Below are 20,456 nucleotides of genomic sequence, written 5' to 3' on the forward strand. Positions count from 1 at the left end.
ACTACCTTCACTGGGCTTTTATTATGTGCCAGGTACCATCATGGTGCTTTATATCTATTATTTCATGTACTTTTCCTAACAACCCCACAAATTAGGTATTCCTGTTTGCATTTTACAAATGAAGCAATCGAGGTCAGAGAAGTCAAATCATTTTCCCAAGGCCATGCTGCTAAGAGATGGAGGAACTAGGATTCAAATACAGGTCTTTCTGGGACCAAAGCCGAGGTTTTCTTTCTCTACACCATGGGACTTGCTAAAGCCTGATTCAAATGTAAGCAGTCTACTTATATCATTATTTTCATCGTCACTGTTAACAACAACCTCATTATTGTAAAGATCAATGCAAAGGGGAAGGCACGGCCATTTTCATTGCTTTATGGAGTTCTGCAGCTCTCATTGCCAAGGCTCTCCCCTGATAGAGCAGGCTTGAAAACCCAGAGCAACCCAGTTCATCTCCTTGGGATGTGTGATTAGTGACTTGGCCACCAGCTGCCCGTGATCTTGCCAGGGATCGCTCAGAGAGGGTGGCCGTTTTGCTGGCCCCAACATAAATTCTCATTTCAAGGCCTGAGCTGTGTTGAGTCCACACGTGCTGTGGCTTCTGGTTCCCCACGGGCAGTTAGTCTGGGAGCTTGTTCACACATAAATGGTCAGGCCTCACCCTGAGTTTAACTCAGCTTGTCTGGGTGGGCCCGAGCATGTGCACCTCAAACAAGCTCCCAGGTACTGCTGTGGCCCTGGTCCTTGGATGAGCAAGGCTAAGAGAAAGACTGGCCTTCCCACCTACCCCACATTTCCCACCAATGTCCACTCTATCAGGGCTTCCTGAAGCCCAAGGCGCCGAAGTCTGTCCTTGGCAGGCAAACTACTCCTACTGACTTCTCAGTTTCATTTGGCATTGATTGTGCTGCATTCTTGAAACCCTTTCCGCCCCTGGTTTCTGAGATGGGGTCCTCCCTCCCTCCTGGTCTCCTGCTTCTTTGACTCATCTCTTTTTCTCTGGTGGGCTCTTTTCCTTTGCTCACCCCCCTTACACTTTGGGGCTCATGGCTCTTCTTACCCTTACTGGGGGAGTGACCATGCCACTCCTTCCCACCTTATCCTTCCTGTCCTAGCCACATTGTCTTCCAGGGGGACTCCAGCCAGATTCTCCATCTTCACTGGTGGCTGGCAGCCCTCCGAAGAGGTTGGCACGAGTGGGGTGTGAGGAGAGCAGCCAACCCAGGCTAACATGGGTTTGATCTGATACTGCATGTGACCACAATCATAATTCATAGTAATGTCAATTAGGAAATACGCTCTACCAGTGCTTGTGCAAACCCTGTGATTTCTTGTGACCTTGGCAAGTCGAGTGTTTTGCTACAATTTGTGAATTATGGGGGAGTCATGGGGCTCATGGACAGAGTACTGCCCACTCATGCAAATCTGCCCAGGGCATAAACCTCCCTATTTGAAAATATATGGCCTGGTCAGAAAACAGTCAAGTTTTCCCTAAATGGGTTTCCAAGGCATCAAGACAAATGACCAAAAACTACATCCCACAAGTCATCTTTGGATAATTTCATTCACGGATTTTTCCCTTGTTATATATTAGGATATATCCCAGAAGTGGTGTGGTTTAAGTGGCCCTAAATGGCTTTCTGTCTTCTGCATGTGGTTGTTGTACATAGAACCTGCCCGCCTAAGGCATGGGCACACATTGCCATGGTTTTTAACCCTGGTTCAACCTCAGAGCTGGTTTAGTAAATCCCCCTTCCCTGGAGGTTAGTACATCGCAAGGAAGGCATTGTCTTTGCAGTGTTTTTAAGCCTGGGCAGGGTGAGTTGTGTCTAGGATGCGAGGTTTCAGGTCCGGAGATGAATAGGGGGAGGGGACGCAATGTTGCAATTTTCGGGACGCTCTATTCCTGTTACACGAGGGCACATGCTCCATCCCAGGCTCTGTCCTCCCTCTTGCCCGGGCTGGAGGAGTTGGCACGGTCCCCATCTCTGATTCCTTTGCTGTTGGCCAGGGACGGGGGGACAAGGGAGGTGAGAAGGGAGCCACGGGGGTGCGATGCTGAGCAGCCGCGGTGGGTCCAGCCTGTTGGTGATGTGCCGAGCCCACCGCCACTCTGGGCATGGGTAACGCACAGCATCAGTGTCCGTGCTGCGGGAGAAGGAAACGCACAGGTACCAGAAATCCGGATCCGGGATCCTCCGCAGCCCCCGGCTCGTCTAAGTGCACAGGGCCCACGTTGTGGCCGCCTCCCGTGCACCGCCGAGTTTGGGGCTGGGGGCTGAGTCCTGCAGCTCACTGCGGCTGGCGGCAGGGGACAGATTATTTTTAGCAGGTTCCCTTTAGCCCAGTGGAGCCGGGAGATGTTCACAGAGCCGGGCTGCTGTCTGCAGAGCATTGGTGCAACCGTGCCTGCTGCCCGGGAGGTTTGGCTGCCGCAGTCCCCTCCATTCACTGGGCTGTAAATCGAAGCTGTCTACACCGGCAAGGCGCTGGATCCCAGCGTGGCCCTGAGGCTACGTCCCGCCCAGGTCTCCCGGCACCTGATTTCCCAGTGGTCAATTAGGTGTCTCAGCCTGCAGCATTGAAGCAGTGGAGGGGCCAATGCCCCGGCTTTGATGGAGCGCGCCGTGCGCAGAGACCTCCCCAGTCGACTTCCTCATCAGAAGGCAGCATCCATTCATAATTCTCTCTCTGCCTGTGGACCGAGTTAGGCTGGAGCTGGGCATGGACTCCTGCGATCTGTCTTTTTGCATCTGAAGGAGAAACTAAGATAAAAGGGAAAAAGGAAAGGGGAATGCGGTCCTAACGCAACAAGGCACTGGAAAGCCCCCGAGAGGCCTCTCCTTTGCGGGGAGAGGGAGAAGAGGAAGATCCTGAGCCCAGCGCCCCAGCCAGCTGCTGCTTCGCTGCGGAGTCGGCACGCATGCCTACCTCACCTGACGGCCGCATTCCCGGGGAGCCGGCGCGGGGCCCGGCAGCGCGCCCAGGGCGCACGGGCGGTAGGATTTCTGCACCGCGGGAACGATGCGCGGGCGGGCTTCCTAGGGCCGAGCCCGAGACTGAGCGGGCTCCTGGAGAAGCTAGCCTCGGCACAGCGCCCCACCGCAACCCCCCGGGATGCTCCGCGACTCGCAGCCCAGGCCACGCGGGTGTGTGTGAGATGGGACCAGCTTGGGGGGAGGGGGTCTGGGCATGTGATATAATTTTAAACTAATTTTTCATACCTCTGGGTGGTGGGTGAACTTGGGGGACTGACGAGGCAAGAGCCGCAGCCCCTCTGCGTGCCAGCCTGAGAGGAAATCCCCACTCCCTACCCCCCGGAGGTCTGAGGGCTGGGTTCCCTTGGCAGAACTGAGTGAGGGTGAGTGGGTGGTCAAGGTGGACCGCGCATAGCTCCAAAGGGCTAGGGCAGCAGCTTTGGCTTTCAGGGGTCTTTTATTTTTTAAAGCATATTGCAGCTGCAGCTTTGAAGTTTGCCGCCTCCTCCCCAACCCCCATCCCGGGTTCTGGGGCGGGGCGGCACTTTTCTACGCTCCTGCCCAGGCCCTTACCAGCTGCGTGGAGGAGGCTGCAGTGGCTGCAGTATCTGGTGGTGGGCTTATGGCAGGGGACACGGGGACTCAAGGGTGCAGCGAGTGGGAAGGTGCCCTGAGGCTTAGCCTTTTGGGAGCTCTGAGGACTGCAGAGAAGTCCCTGGTGTCCCATCCTGTTTTATTGCTCTGCCACTTGGTGTTGGGTGACATTTTGCCTGTTCAGGGGTTTCACAGTCATGGAGCTGGCTGTGATGCTGTAAGGCAATGGACTGGTAGGATGAGCAGGAAGAGGGACGAGAGAGCGGGAGCTTTTCCTTTTGTGGCAGTGTTAACCCCATCCAGGCTGCTCCTTGGGTCACCATCTGTGGGTGTGAGTGGGGCTGCCTGAATGACTAGCCCTGCCAGGGCTGGTGGACGAAAGCTGGACTTGCCCAGAGCATGCCAGGCCAGGAATGTGTGGGCAGTAAAAGAGCAAAGCCCCACCTGGTGCCCTCTCAGGGAAAGGTTAAGCAGGCCCCGCCATGATGGTGCACAGTGTTTTAGCCATAGTGTGGTCTGCTCTTGAGTTTGGGAGCTCTTGTTTTATGAGGTTTTTATTTTACAGTTTTGTGCCTCCTGGTCACCAGTTTGTTTTTCACAGCTGCTTGTGAGCAAGGCAAAGATAACAGCATCTAAAAATAGCCCTGCGGCTGGAGAGGCAGCTTAGCTTGACCCCACTATTCCAAGGATGGGGTCTCCCTTCCCAGCTGCATGAGGGTGAGCCAAACTTTGGCCCCCAGGCAGCCTGACACCAGGTCCACACATCCTTCAGAACAGTTCAGCCTCCAGTCCCCAGGCAGGACAGGGAGGCTGGGGTGCTGGTCTGTGTAAGAAGGGCAGCAGCTCATCCATTCGTAGTGAGACCCAAAGGAACTGGACTGCAAGATTGGGGGATGGGAGCCTGGACAAGTACCCCTTCCCTGTCCCCAGACATGGGCATCTACAGCTTTATATTCCCTCTGAGTTCCACCCAGCCATATATATGGGGCTTTCTCCTCTGTGCTTCAGGGGCCAGCAGGCCACTCCCCCCAAAGGAGTTTGGCCCAGAATGCAGAGAGAGGAAAGGGTCCATGGTGGTGCTTAAATCATTCCAGCTTCCTCAGTGTGGATAGTGTGGAAAGAGCTGGTGTGCCGCTCTTTCCTTTCTAATGGAAACTCCTGGACAGTTGAGTGAGGAACCTCTTCTTGATAAGCAATAGGTACCCAGTCTGTCTGAAGGAGGCCACCCCCAGCTGATGGGGAAGGTACCACATGGAATGGAGACTTTTCAGTGATTGCAGTGGAAGCTCAGGTCTCCTCCTGTGGGTCCTGGACCGCAAGAGCCTGCTAGGCCTCCCCCATTATTTATTTTCCAAAGGCGTCATTTTCTCCATGTTAGCCTTTTCTTTGGTGGCAATGTCCAGCTTGATGACAAAAGGTCCCCTCTGTTCTTGATTTGGTTGAACAATGGAATTTTTTTTTTTTTTGCAAAAATGCATCAGTAAGTGCTGAAAAAATGGAAATGCTTAATTTTTCTACAGTGAAAGAAACAAACTAAAGCGCATGCGAATTTAGAAGGGAAGGTGTGACTCCCTACCATCAGCTCTCTGTTCAAGATAGAACCTACCAGGTGATTCTCCTTTCCCTTTCAAAGTGAATTTTGATGTTTAAATGTTCCCTTTATTTTCTATAGGTAAGAAATATAATCACTGAGAAAATAATAAGATAGAGGGCTTGATTTGAGGGAAGGAAGAGACCAAGAAACAGAAAGCACCTCTGAAAAATCCATCATTCCTCTAGTCTTCCAGTAGACCTGAAAATAGTTGCTGGTTTATCTTTAAAATGTTCCCAATTTTTGTGTTCCCTATAGATATGCAAGATTACTGATGATTCAATGTACCCAAAAGGCCCAGCCCACAGTAGATAACTCTTTGGCCCACTTAGAAGAATAGATGGGAAGACCATGAGTTGGGATTCAGCTTTATAAAGATGACTTGGGTCTGCCTGTAGCAAATAAGATGTCAGTGAACCCCTGCTCTGAAACAGAAAGGGGCTGCTTCCTTTTGAAGCTCAGAACCTGAACCAGCAATTAACTAGAGACTCTCACTGAGTGTATTGGTCAAAGAAAGCTCAATACCATAACAAGCCCCAAATCTCAGGGGTGTAACACAATGCAGTTTATTTCTATTGCATCAAGTCAAATAAACTTTTGGCTTGTGATGACAAGGAACTTAGTCTCATGCCCTCTTGGGGCTCTAACCTCCCCTAGCTCCTCGGAGTCCTGCCTGGGTTCCTCTGCATCTGGTCAGCAGAAGGTGAAAGAGAGAGCATGGAGGATTGGAAGTGGCACACCTCACCCTCACCTACATTCCGCTGGCCAGCATTCAATCACATGACCACATCTAACTGCAAGGGAAGCTGGGAAATGTACTCTGTGCCACAGCAATAAGCTCTCTGGCACGAAAACCCCCTTTTTAAGCTCTACTTTTGGATTTGGATTTGGCTCTGGACAAGTCATGTGGCGAAATACAGATTTCCATCTTAAGAATGGTGGTCATTCCACCTGCTCTTTCCTGTCTCACAGGGATTTGGAAAGGTATTGAGACATAAAACGCTCCTAGAGGGACCATCTGGTCTAGCCTCTTTAAGCAAGGTCATTGTCATTATCCCCATGTTATAGATCACTTGCCCAGTGTGACACAGCTAGTTTACTACAGGGCTGGAATCAGAACCTAGATCTCCTTCTCTTAGCTCAGTGCTCCTTCCGCCATACTCGGTTCACCCTCCCCTCTCATGAAAACGGTTATATTGGATATACTTTCAGAAAGCTGATATAGAGTCATTGGACAGCCTTTCATCTTGTATAATCACTAAAAAACAGCTATTCATATTATTTAAAATCCATGTGAGGTTTTTTTTCCAATTCTTACTATAGAACCACTTATAGTCAGGCTCAGAATAGCCAGACACTGTTCTATGCCCTATACATATATTAATTCATTTAATCCTCACAATAACCCTGGGAGGTAGGGACTGTTATTATCCCCACTTTATAGATGAGGATGCTGACGCACAGTGAGGTTAAGTAACTTGCCCACGGTTTTACAGCTAACAAGTGACAGATCTGGGATTTGATCCCAGGCGATCTGGCTGCAAAATCCAGCCCTGGATTATGTCACTACGCTACATCTCTGATCTGGTGTACTCCGTGTCCAGCCTTCTCTGGTGTGTCCAAATGACATGGGCCCAGATGCTTAGGATTTAATATTCTGAGTTTCCTCTCTTAGTGAGTGACCTTGAAGGTCTGATAGGGAGTCATTTGTAAATTTGCTGAGGCATGAATTTGAGCCCTAAGCTTATGAAATTGATACACAGGATTGAGCTATTTAGCTAGTGAGGGAGCTCAATCCCCAACGTCCTGCCCCAATAGCCCAGCAAGGCCTTTTTTTGTTCTCATTTAAATTTTTTGGTCTACTCATCACTGGTTAGGCACTCACTATTGTGAAGTCATAAAAATGTTTGTTTCCTTGTGAAAAGAGGCCATCTCATGAGGAAGGACTCTAAGTGCAAGGTTAAAAGGCAGTTGATTTGTAAGGGTGGGGCAAGGTGAGCATAGTCACTTGACTCTTGAGAAAATTGCTACTTGGGGCTGTTTTGTCTATCTGTTATTGCATAAGAAACCACCCCAAAACTTACTGATGGAAGACACAACAGCCAATCCATTGGTTTAAAATTCTGCAGACTGGGATGGGCTCACTAACCTTGCTGGTGGAGGCTAGGCTCAGCTGGGATTCTGGGCTCGCTCTGTGTCTGTCTCTTTCAATGTAGTCTCAGGGCTTCTCCCTCTCCATGCAGCCTCTCCACGAGGTCTCTCCGCATAGTGTGTCCAGCAGGGTAACTGGACTTCCTAACTAGCGGTATAGGGTTCCCAAAGGCACAAAGGCAGAAGCTTCCAGGACTTCTCGAAGGTGGACCTGTGATTTATTTTACCAATAGAATGAGGTAAGTCACACACTCAGGCCAGACTCCAAGGCAGAGAATTAACTAAGGGTGTGAGTCTCAGGAGGCAAGGAAACAGACAACCAGAGTGGTGAAGTCTGAAGCTTCTGGATTTACAAATCTGAGGACTCCCAAATGTCTCAGGAGAAGTTGACTGTACATTAAAATGTACGTTAAATAAAATCCATTCCTTTTACTCCAGTGAAGAGAGGCTGTTATGTATGCATGGATCTTTCTCCATCCCCAAGTTAATGAGCCATTTATGCCCGTGAAAGCACCAAGGCTGTAGATGTGACTGCCCAAAAGGAAAGAGAACTGAAGTGTGTGACTTCTGCTGTCTTGCCCCTCCCGTACTGTGTCTCAAAGTTATCAATTTTTAGAAAGGTATCAGCACCCACCCTCAGACAGAAAAATTAAAGATAGTTTCTGAAAAGTCAGGAGCATACCAATTGGATCAGGAGACAAGTCTATTTCCGATCTCCATCTACTCTTTCTTTGCCAGCAAGTCACACATTCCGAGGTGACTTAGCATGCAGAACAGAAGCCCCTGGCTGCCTCAGGAGGTAGAGCGGCTCTCCTGCAGAAATAGGTTAGTAAGTTCATGAAGGTTCTACTTCAGATCATTTCACCCAAGCCCTTGAATCACTATAGCCAGTGGGATGCAGGGGCTCCTTTGATGCACCACCCACATCCCCCTTCCTCATCGTTCCCCAAGTACTCATGCATCAGAGCTGGGCACTGGTGGCTGACAGCTCACAGCCAAGTCCCTCTTTGGGAATTGTCCTTGGCTCAAGACAGCCACTTTGCCCAACATCACACCCCTTCCCAGTTCAGCACACTTCCAATGGCTGGTCACCTTGCCTCAATTCAGGATTCTGCAGGGCCATCCCAGCTCCATAGCTCCCCCATGGGATTGGCCAAGCCTTTGTTGTGACTGTACCACAGCCCAACTTCTCTGCCCAGTCCTGCTTAATTCCTCCGTAGGAATTGATCCAAAGAGCAGTTCCTTCTAAGCTTCCCACACACCAGTGTCTATCTCAAAGTCTACTTCCGGGGAACCGGGTTACTTCCTACTATAGGTTAGGCCACTGTAGCACACATAGAAGCAGAACATACAGCACAGGCTTTCTCAGTTGAGAAGAGATGATAAGTACTTAAGCAACAATAAGAGAAAATGAGCAAATATAACGTAATAGTCCTAAGTCTGATGCCTCAGTGATTTTTCTCCCTCCTTACTCTACCCCTCACAACTTCCCCCAAAGTTGTTTTTTTTAGGGGATGGGTAATTCATGACATTGATTATATGGTTAACAATTGTGCTTAAGCGCTCTCCCACCTGATTATTTCTTCCTTTGGGCATGGCAGTGGCAATCAAAATTTATCTTTCAAATTAAGGCTATAATTATATTTTGATAAAGATCTAGCAATTCAATGAGAATGAAATTTTGAGGGTTGCCAGGATACGGATGACTCTGGGTTATAGAGAAGGGTTTGCATGCAGAATACTAATAAGTGGTTCAGCACTCTTATCTAGACCTTTCCAATAGCGTCTGATAATGCAGGCCCATCAAGTACTGTTTCTCTGCTATTATTCTAGGAGGATAAAAGCGATGAAAGATAAAAGCAGGGTTTTATGAATGAAAAGGTGATTCATCAGATGTCTTTTGGTCTCTCACCAAAGTTAAGAAATAGAGTAATAATTATGTGGTGTTACTTCAAAATATAGGAGACAAAAGCTTTCTTATTTCCTTGCCTCCTCTTTTATTGTAAATAAAAGCAAGATGTCTTAGATATTGGGTTATTGTTTTGTGTTGGGAGATAAGAACCTGTGTTTGCAATGGTGTTACTCTCAGGAAAATAGAAGCAGTGGAAATGTGTGTGATGTCATATTCTCATTTTTCTTTACCTTCTTTCCCTTTTATACTGTCTGATTATTATTCATTCATTCAATAAATATGGTATCCTAAGTATTGTGCAGGTCCTGCTGAGGGATCTAAGAAAGTTTAAAATGGATAACCACATACGAAAATAAATACGTGTAACAATACGATACAGTAGCACCCAACATGGCTTTTGGGGGAGGTGGAGGTGGTAATGTTTTCTTTTTTTATTGAGATATCACTTACATACAATTAAGTTCTGTACAGGTCTTATGTGTTGAGTTCAATGAGCTCTGACATATACATTTATGTAACCACCTCCCGAAATAATATAGAAACAGGCACACCTCAGAGATATTGCGGGTTCGGTTCCAGACCACCTCAATCAAGAGAGTGACACGAATTCTTTGGTTTCCCAGTATATATAAAAGTTATGTTTACAGTAGTCTATATGCTGTAGTCTGTTAAGTGTGCAATAGCATTACGTCTTTAAAAACAATGTACATACCGTAACTTAAAAATGCTAACCATCATCTGAGCCTTTAGCAAGTTGTAATCTTTTTGCTGGTAGAGGTTCTTGCGTTCAATTTGTAAAAAATGCCACATCTGTGAAGTGCAATAAAGCAAAGCACAATAAAATGAGGTATGCCTGTATAGTGCATTTCCATCACCCCCAAATTTTTAGTACCCCTGTCCAATCTTCCATCCTTTTTGGCAACCATTATTCTGATTTTGATCACATAGATTAGATTTGCCTGTTCAAAAGCTTCACGTAAATGGAATCATATAGTATGATTTTTAAAAAAATGCCTGGCTTCTTTCATTCAGCATAATATTTTTGTGATTTACCCATGTTGTTGCATGTATCAGTAGTTTCCTTTTATTGCTGAGCAGTAATCCATTGTAAGAATATACCACAGTTTGTTTATCCATTTAGTTGGGCAGTTTCCAGTTTGGGGCTATTATGAATAAAGCTGCTAAGAATATTTTTGTACAAGTCTTTCTGTGGATTTACATTTTCATTTCTCTTGGGTAAATATCAAGGAGTGAAATTGCTTAGTCATAGGGTAAGTGTATGTTTAGTTTTATAAGAAACTGGCAGAGATTCTTCCCAAAACGGTTGTACCATTTTACACTCCCACCAGCAATGCATCAGAGTTCTAGTTGCTCTGCATCCTTGCCAACACTTGGTACGTAAGCAGTCATTCTGGTGGATATGAAAGGGTATCTCGTTGTGGTTTTAATTTGAACTTCTCTGATGACAAAAAGCGTTGAATACCTTTTCGTGTGCTTACTAGACATTCATACGGCTTCTCTTGTGAAATGTCTAGGTAAGTCTTTTCCTCATTTTTCATTGTGTTGTTGGCTTTTTATTATTGATTTGTAGCAGCTCTTTATATACTCTGAAAATTCTTTGTCAAACGTATGAATTGTAAATATTTATTCCCAGTCTGTCTTGCCAATTTATTTTTTAATGGTGTTCTTTTGATGAGACATTTGTAAATTTTGACAAAGTCCAATTTGTCAGTATTTTTTTAATGGCTAGTCCCTTTTGAGCCCTGTCAGAGAAGTATGCTTCCCTTGAGTTCATGAAAATTTTCTCATGCAATTTCTTCTAGAGGTTTTATAGTTCTACCTTTTATGGTTAAGTCTATGATCCTTCTATAATTCTTGCATAGGGGTGAGGAGTGAGGTAGGGCTCGAAACTCATTTTTCCCCATATGTATTATTCAGTTGTTCCAGAACCATTTGAAAAACAAACACACAAACAAACAAAGCCTTTCTTTTCCCCCGTTGAATTGATTTAATGCCCTTTTTTTCAAAAAAAATCAATCAACTGTATGTGTGTGGGTCTATTTCTGGACTCTTTGTTCTGCTCCATTGGTCTCTATATATCTACTCTCTTGCCAAAACCACACTGTCTTGACCTCTGTGGATTTATAGTAAGTCTTGAAATCAGGTAGTATAAATCCTCCAAATTTGTTCTTCTCTTTCAAGATTATTTTAGCTATTCTAGAACCTATTTATTTACATATACGTTTTAGAATCAGCTTATCAATTTCTTGAAAAAATGCTGGGGTTTTGATTGGCCATTGATTTGAATCTAATGATGAATTTGGGGAGAATGGACATCTTTAGCAATGTTGTATCTTCTAATCCCCGAATATAGGATAGCTTTTGATCATAGATCTTTAATTTCTCTGAACAGTGTTTGGCAGTTTTTAGTGTAGATGACTCACTCATCTTTTGTTAGATTTATCCCTATGTTATCTGATATGTTATGATATTGTAAATGATATTCCTTTTTATTTAATTTTCCAATTATTACTAGTATGTATATATGAATAAATAAATATAATTTATTTTTATATGTTGACCTTATATCCAGTGACTTTTCTAAATTCACTCTTTAGTTCTAGCAGTTTTTGTAGAGTTCATAGGGTTTTTAACCTACACAATCATATTGTCTAATAATGACAGTATTTGCTACTTCCTGTTTTATCTTTATTTATTATTAAACTGGTGAAAGTAGATGTCTTGATTTCTTCCCACTCTTAGGGGAAAGCAGTTAATGTTTCACCATTATATATGACGTTAGCTATAGATTTTTCAGAGATGTCTTTCATCAGATTTTGGTATCAAGGTTATATAGGCTTCATTCATACAATGAGCTGGGAAATGTTCTCTCCTTTGTTTTCTGAAAGAATTTGTGTAAATTGGTATTATTTCTTCCTAAAATGTTTTATGGAATTCATTGGTGAAGCCATCTGGGTTGGGAATTTACTTTGTGGTAAGGGTTTTGATTAAGAATTTAATTTCTTTAAGAGATGTAGGACTATTTATATTTTCTATTTCTCCTGTGTCCCTTGCTAGATTTTTCTTTCAAAGAATCATCCATTTCATCTAAGTTGTTGAATGTATTAACACTGTAGACTGGAGTAGGCAGAAAGGCCAAAGATACCACTTGCGGTGGGACTTTCAAGAGAAGAAGGGAATTAAGCAGACAAGGAGGAGAGTCCTGGGGAAAGAATGGTATGAGAAAAGACATGGGAGTGGGATCTGTGATGGTGTGCAGTTTTGGACATGGTTTATGCCAGTCTGGTTGAAAGAGAAGCTTTGGGTGAAGGAGAAGTGAAAAATAATGTTCGAAAAATAGCTCAGAACTGGATCAATGCCAAATGGAGGAGTTTGGACCTTTTGTAGGCAATGGAAAAACTCCTAGATGGTTTTCAAACAGGTGCATGACCTGTAGAAATGGTACTTCAGAAGGATTGATTTGAAATGATGGGCTGGTAGAAAGGGAGAGCAGCGGTAAATGTGGTTCTTTTAGAACTAGTGCAGTACGCAGGGGTGAGTGCCGCCTAGATGAAAGGAGTCTGATAAAGCATGAAACTAAGGGAGAGTATCGTGCTTGAAGTTCCTAAAGGTAAAGGCTTCTGACTATTTATCTGCACACAATGCAATGTTATGCACCGAGTACACACTTATCACAATATTATTATTGTCTCTGCTTCTATATCCACTTCCTCATCTAGACGTCCAGTTCTTCCAGGAGAAGAACCCAAGGTTGATTCACTTTAAAGCACTAGCCGTGTAGTAGACAATACCAAGTGAATGAAGGACATCTGAAAGTACGAATGAATAAATGAATGAACAGGCAGAGTAAAGGAAAAGTTTCTTACTCGGGATAGACTGCGCTATGCTATGATAACAGATAAACTAACAAAGCTCAGTGCTTTAACACAATAAAAGTTCTATTTCTTCCTCACACAAAGTCTGATGTAAGTCTAGAACATGTACTCCCCATGCAGTGGAGGGAAAGAGAGAAGCAATGCTCTTGGGATGTTTTGTAAGGACCAAGCCTCAGTGTGGTGTACATGACTTCCGCCCACATCCCACTGGCTAGTAGCCAATAGTCTGTCATTTGGCCCCCATCGAACTGCACAGGAAGTGGGAAAATTAGATGGGCACTCAGAAGGACAATTAGAAAGGAGTAAAAGGAGCCCTAAAAACATCGTGATTGCTCTGAGCCAGAGTCCTAAGCCCGAGAGACACGAAGGCCGTTACTGAGGACCACCCGAGTAGACCAACACCAGTTCTGCCAATGGAGCTCAGTCTCCCTGGTCTGCCTCTTAGGCTTTAATAGGTATCACCTCAGGGCTTGCTTATTGCTAACTAATTTTTAGATGCCAACTCCTCCAGAAGGAACTGTGAGCAGAACGAAGCGCTAATAGACTCCGCTGTCAGTTACCCAGTAGCTCTAGCCAGAAGCACAAATGGAGAGAGGAACGATGTGGGTCAGGGCAGGGAGTTTTGATGATGAACCTCCCAGGACGCAGCAAAGCAGTCCTACTCCGGGAGGCATCTGCACTAAGCTCATGCCAGCTGCCTAAAGAGAACTCCACATCCTCTCTGATCTGGAGTCTCCTGTTCTAGATCAAAGCAGCTGCCTCTGCAGGGCTCAGAATACATGGCGAAGGCACAGCGGCCACGGGACTCGGGACTCACTGCTGGGGTGTGTCAAGTGTAGCCAGAGGTGTGACGGGAGTACCTCATCTGCCGCAGGAGGGTGAAATAGGAGGAAGAAAATTACCTCCCTGGGCTGAGTTGTAGTTACTGTTTGATTTTCAGAGCTGGTGTGAGGGTCAGAGAAGATGAAGGCCAAACAAATGGCATGAAGTTTGGCACATAATGGGTTGTGAGGAGGTGTCATTGATGATAATGAGGATGGTGATGGAGTGAGAGAAAATAAGTCTCCTATGTTTTACAAAGACTGGGGGAGGGCGCTAGTGCAGAGAGTCTGCTGCCTCTCCCCTGGAGGCTGCCTCCCTATGTAGAACTGTGCATAGTATCCCAGCTCCCCTTCACCCATAAGTGGTAGACACATTTAAATAGAGTGACATAAAAAATGCAAATAAAATGGCAGAACTCTCAGAAAATGAGCCGTCAGAGAAATGAGAAGTGTTCCAACTGGATGAAATAGTGAAAGAAGGGATTAAAGGAGATATTGTAGCTATAAAATTAGGAAAGTAAGGAAGACATGTTCTCATGCCCTTTCCCTCTGTCATTCTGTTCCTGCCCTCAGGCTTCACTGTTTTTCACTCAAACGTGATCCCATCCAGGGGTCTTTGCCTTTTCTGTTCTCTATGCTTGGAATTCTTTTACCACACATTTTTCACTTAGCTCCCCCCTTCATGGGATCAAGTATCTGCTCAAATGTCTCCTTGGCAGAGATGTATTAGTTTGGGTTCCCCCAGAAGTAGACCCTGAGACGAGGATTGGAGTACAAGTGGTTGATTTGAGTGGGCAGTCCAGGTAACACCTGTAGGGGTGTAGGGAAGTGTGCCAGAAGAGGGAATGGACCCAATAAAGGTGTGTGATCAGCAGTCACCATGCAGTCAGCTGGAGCTCAGTCCTGCTGGGGAACTTTGGATGAGGTGAGGACTATACTTCTGAGTTAGCTTAACCTCAGAAGAGGGCGTCTGTCATTGGTGATGGCTGCTCCCAATGCGTGGATTCTCTAATACTTCTGGCTTGCCCTGCTTGTGGGCCAAGCATTCTTCCATTGCCAGGAAAAAAAAACCACCCTCAGGCAGAGAGTCTTAAGGGGTCACAGGGCCCACCTGTTGGAGTAGCGAGGTGAATGCTAAGGGGATACTGGCAAGGCGCTGAGCTTATCTGCTACACCACCCTCTCCAAAAGAGCGACCCTGGCACACTTTGTTTCCTTACAGCACTGGCTTACTTCCTCACAGAACTTATCCTACCTGACATTATATCTGTATATTTCTTTGTCATCTGTCTCTCCCACTAGAAAACGTGCTCCAGGAGGGCAGAGACCTCCTATGTCTCTCAGTGTCTCAGGCAGGGATAGTATTCAGTAGATGCTCAGTAATTATTTGTTGAATGAATGAGTATTCAGAGAAAGATGGAAACTTGTTGACATCACTGTTATCTTCAACACGTGAAAGTGTGGGAGAAGCAGGACAGAAATAAGTCGCAGAAACAAAGGTGAACATTACACAGTGGAGGGCCACGGCAGGTGCATGATTAATATTTGTTGAGTGAGTAATGTCATTGTTTTTTGTAGTTGTTGTTTTTTAATGGATAAAAGACAGAGAATGACTTGTCATTCCAGTTTCTTGGTCTGATTTTTCTGGATACTGAAGTATTTCATTCTTGTCATGGTCATGAGAGCTATGACTTTTGCCCCATATACCAAATGGTAAAAAACCAACAACAGGAGTTTCTTTACAGGATGGAAAATGTAATATATCTAAAAAAAAAAGACAGGCTAGTCTTATTCTAGTAGAGGGCAACAGGGAAAGGAATGTGAAGGGGACAGAGAAAGAAAGTGGGGTAAGAGAGTGATAGAAAATGTGCAGTCCAGGGAAGCAGCAGGCAAAGGAAGGGCCCAACAATATTTGAGTCCTCACTAACAACTGAATATTCAACTGGGATTTTCTTAATTTTTGAGATGTGCCTTTTGGGGTCTATCCCACCCCAAAACCTTAAATCCATACTTCTTACTACAAAGGCCTTGATAGTCCCACAGTTCAGACCCTGAACTATTTGTTCCTGGCCACTGGCTTGAATCTACCCCAGGAGGAGGGAACTTCTAGACTTTGTTATCCCTGAAAAAGGCAGTTTGCTTGGACAGCCTCAGTGGATCCTGCTGTGTGTGGATTTGCAGAAAACCCTACCACAGAAGACACTGGTATTTCTGGAACGGGCTTTAGCCACTGGCCAATATCTAAAAAAAAATACCTGAGAGGGCACAATGTAAGCTGATGCAATGGTTATAGGCCTGAGAATCTAGACACCTCTGCATGTCACTTGCCCCAGGTGGCTTTTGTTCTGCAAAGAACAAACTTTTACCTGGTTGGGTAAAGGCAAATAAATGTTATGCTCACCAGAGCTATTGGTTTGACAGCCTTTAAAAGAAAGTTAAAAAGAAAGAAAGAGCCAGGACATTGGCTGAAACTCACTCTTAAATAAAATGAGATTCCCAAGTTGGGCTTGTGGTGTAGCCCATTTCTTTCCTTATCTGGTTCTTTTGCCAAATTGGCCTGGCCTTGCTGTCTCTGATCAATGAAGCTCGGCACTGTAACCCTCAAAGTTGATTCTGGAGGAGGAGGGCACTGTGAAGGTGAGAGCCCATGTGGGGTTGGCCAACTTGCTCTGAGGGCACTGACAAGGCATCTCAGTATGGAATAGCCACAGTCACTCCCTGGTACCCATGCATTGCCTAAGGATTGGCCCTGAAGAGAAACCGAGCACAGTGTTTTGGCTAACTGAGTGCTTATAGCTTTCACTGGGTAGGTGACTTAGGGAGGGTTGTGTCAGGATGAAGAGTGACTCTGCCTGTAGAATTCTAGAGATAATTTGGAGGTAGAGTTTTGGAATAAAGAGCAAATGAGGGGAGGAAGCCAGCACCTAGCACAGCAGCAGGAAAGCAGAGCCCTATTTAGCGTGCGCTCCTGCACAATCCTCGTTTCTGTGGATGCCCCGAAGCGACTCGTAATTCAGCCTGACTTCTATGCATCTGGTTTTCAAGGAAAAGCTTTTGTTAATGCTGACTGTAAATTGAGGGGGTGGCTTTAGAGCTGTTTCCTGAAGAACAAAACCTTTGGCAGATTATTTCCAAAGCATACCAGCATATTTAACAACATTAAATAACATTATTTATTCAGCAAGCAAGCATTAATTGAGCACCTACAATGTGCCCGATACTGTGTCTGGTGCTGAGGTATATAGAAGAAATACTCTGTGTCCTGTAAAGTCTACAATCTGACAGGGAAATAAGCAGCTATGACAATGTATGAGGTAGTGCCGTCATATTAACCCTGGACCCACCAATTCAGAAATGATCATAATTTGGGAAAGGATTGAGATAAGGATTCTATTTGTGGTAGTCTAGAAAACATGTCTCTTAAGGAAACTAAAAGACAAAAGATGACAGCATTGGCTAGTCCCCTACCTAAAAATACAAATGACTTAAAGGGCCATAAAAGTATCCATTGACATGATATAGCAGTGAAAGCAGAATCTCGCTTCAATGAGCAGATAAGATATCAAATCACTCACCTATGAAGGGCAAGCCTCTGACTGCACTGTCGCCATATGAGTTGAGGGGATGGAAACCACAGGAAGGAAAAGTGAACTGAAAGTTCAAAGGTAAATGGTAATACAATAGGAACCATGTCCTAGGCTGAGAAGGGGCCAAATAAGTAGCTATGGCAATGATACTTCAGTGAGTTAGTGTAATGTGAGCTGCTGTAACAAATAACCTCCAATATCTCAGTGGCTTAGTAAAATTCAGACTTATTCCTAATTTGCATAATTCCAACGTGGGTCTTTCTTCATTTGTGGGTAGCTCCTCTCATACCCAGAGTTCAAGGATCCAGGTTCCTTCAATCTTACGAATCTACCATCTTCAGTATATGGCTTCTAAGGTCTCAAGAACATGAAGGAGAATGTGTGGGAGGTTTTTATGGGCTGTGCTTTAAGTGGTGCATATCACTTCTGCTCACATTCTACTGTTAGACCTCAATACGTGACCATATCCAACTGCAAGGGATGCTGGGAAATGTAGTCTAGCTGTGTGCCCAGGAAGAGGAAATGACTTTACTAACCAGCTAGGCCAGACTGCCATGCTGAGTTAGAGGAAGAGGTCACCCCACTAGCTCGATATAGATAGGGACCCTCTCTTTCCCTTACCTTGGTATCTCTGATGCCTAGTTAAGAATCTCAGGCCTTCCTGATCATTAGTTCTCCTCTGTCATTTCCTCCGTGCCATGCCTCACACTAGCCTTGCTCTCTCTCACGTCCCCCTGTTTTATTCATCAGAGTGCTTATTACTACCTGATTACATCCTTCCTTATCAATCGGGTTACTTCCTGTCCTTCTTCCTACCTGGGTGTAAGCTCCACGATGGCAAGGACTGTGTCTGTCATGTCCACCACTGTGTTGCAGTGCCTGACATGTGGGAGGTCCTTAATCAGTCATTGCTCAATGAATGAATGAACCAACGGGGCCCTGGGGGTCTTGAATGGCTTCACGGAGGAGGTACAACTTGAGCTGGGTATTGAGTAGAATTTATCTGGGAGAAAAGAGATCAGGGAAAGGTGGTAGACTGAAAGGAGATAGAAATGGAGGGCCTCAAGAGGTACAGATTGAACCTTCTATGGAGTTCAGCCACATCCATTCAAGCTACATACTTGAGCTTCTATAACGTACAGTAAGTAGGTCAGTGTTCTAAGACTGGTGCTTAGCTAGAGGGTGCAAAAAAATACACAAGAAAGCCCATCTCTATCCTCAAACAGCTTGTTTTGAGCTTTGCTTTAGGGACAACTAAGACACTCCCTGTTATGTCGCAGGTTCCTCATCCCAGCCACCAGGGCTTTCCATTAGACGATTTCAGTCTTCCTTTCCAGGATGACCATGGTCTTCCTGCATGGATATCTGCTCCTGTATAGGGCAGTGGTGTGGGTTTTCTAGAAAGTGAGGTAGCAAGGCCAAAGGTGGTGTGGCGTTTGAGATCAAATGTACTTGCTTTATGTCCTGGCTCTAGCATTTATAATCTTTGGACCATTAGGCAAGTTTCTTAACCTCTCTGTGCCTATTCAGTAAATTGGAAATAATCAAATGTGCTTCCTGGGTTTATTGTGGGTATTATCTTCCTCCTTGGTGGCCTCTAACCCACTCCCTCCCCTCACTGCTTCACACAACTCCTGATCCAGCTGCAGGGGTCCTGCTGGGACCCACAGTAACAGATTGTTTCCAACCTTCATATTGGGTTGCCACATAGGAAATTGCCAATATTCAAATCTTTCTTACCTCGAAATGGAAATTTCATGTGGTTCTCTTCCAGCGTTTTCCAACCTTCCTGCTAAACCTATCCATCAACCCTCCCCCCAACCCCACTTCGAGGTTACCTCTTTCCTGTACCCCTTCCTGAACCAGACAGCATTTCTCTTGAACCTGTGGCGCTCTGTGCCTCTTTCAGGGTGCATGCTTGATCCCACCTGGGATTAGTATCTAATTTGTCTAATGTGACTACCAGGTTATAAACTTCTGAGGGCACTGATGATTTTTTTTCTCCTCAAAGTACGACTGCACATTAAGTTCAAGTATCTTGAACTTAATGAGAGGTGACATATTCTAGTTCCCTGACCCAAGTGTCATTAGACAGGGACTCTGGAACACTCAGAGGGAATGGGTTAGAGATCTGTTAGTGAGCCTCTGAACCATGACAGCCAGCACTGGAGCCCAGGCCCTTGTTCTCTAATAAGACCCTCTAGAATCAGTTGCCTGCTGTACATATCTTTGTTCTCGCTTCTCTTCTCACCTCTGCCTGCCTCCTTGGCAAATCAACCTGAGAAGAGAAACTTGACAGAAATACCTTGAACCTGGGAGGGAGAGATAGGGTGTCATTTATCTATGAAAGGTTATTGAGTTTTTGGATCCTCATTTGCTTATTTAAGAACTATAAAGTTGAGCCAAATCAAATTGACAATATCCAACTATTTTGACCTACAGAAGTGTCAGTTTCATATGGTTCCACCTAATGTTTTGGCACGTGGGCTCATTCACAGTCATTCATAGGTGAAGTGGTCTGATCCCTGCGTGTGGTCTCCTCAGCCAAATCCTTGGTAGAAAGATCCCCAGAGAGGCTACTCATAGCTTCTGAGGGGCCATGGCCTTCGGTAGATTCTGCCATGGCTTGTGGAGTTTCCATCATAGGCTCTGGATTCAAAAGTGGCTAGTTAATTTCCCTTTTCCCTGCAGGTGCCAACATATGTGTTTGATCTCTGGGATAAATGCCAGGACCTCCAGGTTTGAGTTTTCAAGTCTTTTTGACATCAAAGGCTTTCCTCCTCACCACATGGGCATTTCTGCACTGTTACTCAACAAAGCTCCTCCGAGGGCCAGTAGCAGAGTTCTCAAGAGACAAGGAGGGAAGGGAAGGAACTCCTCGTTTCCTAAATATTGCAACACGTGAGGCAGATGAGCATGAAGGGCCA

General features: G+C 45.3%; 1 protein-coding gene across 5 annotated transcripts in view; it reads left to right on the top strand.

The window, feature by feature from the left end:
* The window catches only part of NHS (NHS actin remodeling regulator), a 441,226-nt gene that overhangs the window by 362,118 nt on the left and 58,652 nt on the right, over positions 1 to 20,456 (top strand). Inside the window, exon 1 of one of the 5 annotated variants that reach the window (XM_074323431.2) lies at positions 1,587 to 3,149. The exons of the other annotated variants lie outside the window; for them this stretch is intronic. Coding sequence (XP_074179532.2) covers positions 2,924 to 3,149 — 226 coding nt within the window. The 5' untranslated portion in view covers positions 1,587 to 2,923. Of the gene's footprint in view, positions 1 to 1,586; positions 3,150 to 20,456 lie in introns of those variants that run through there. 5 annotated transcript variants of the gene reach the window in all.

Source organism: Rhinolophus sinicus, chromosome 18 (assembly GCF_057876585.1).
Source record: "Rhinolophus sinicus isolate RSI-liver-muscle chromosome 18, RSI-T2T, whole genome shotgun sequence".
NCBI classification, from domain to species: Eukaryota; Metazoa; Chordata; class Mammalia; order Chiroptera; family Rhinolophidae; genus Rhinolophus; species Rhinolophus sinicus.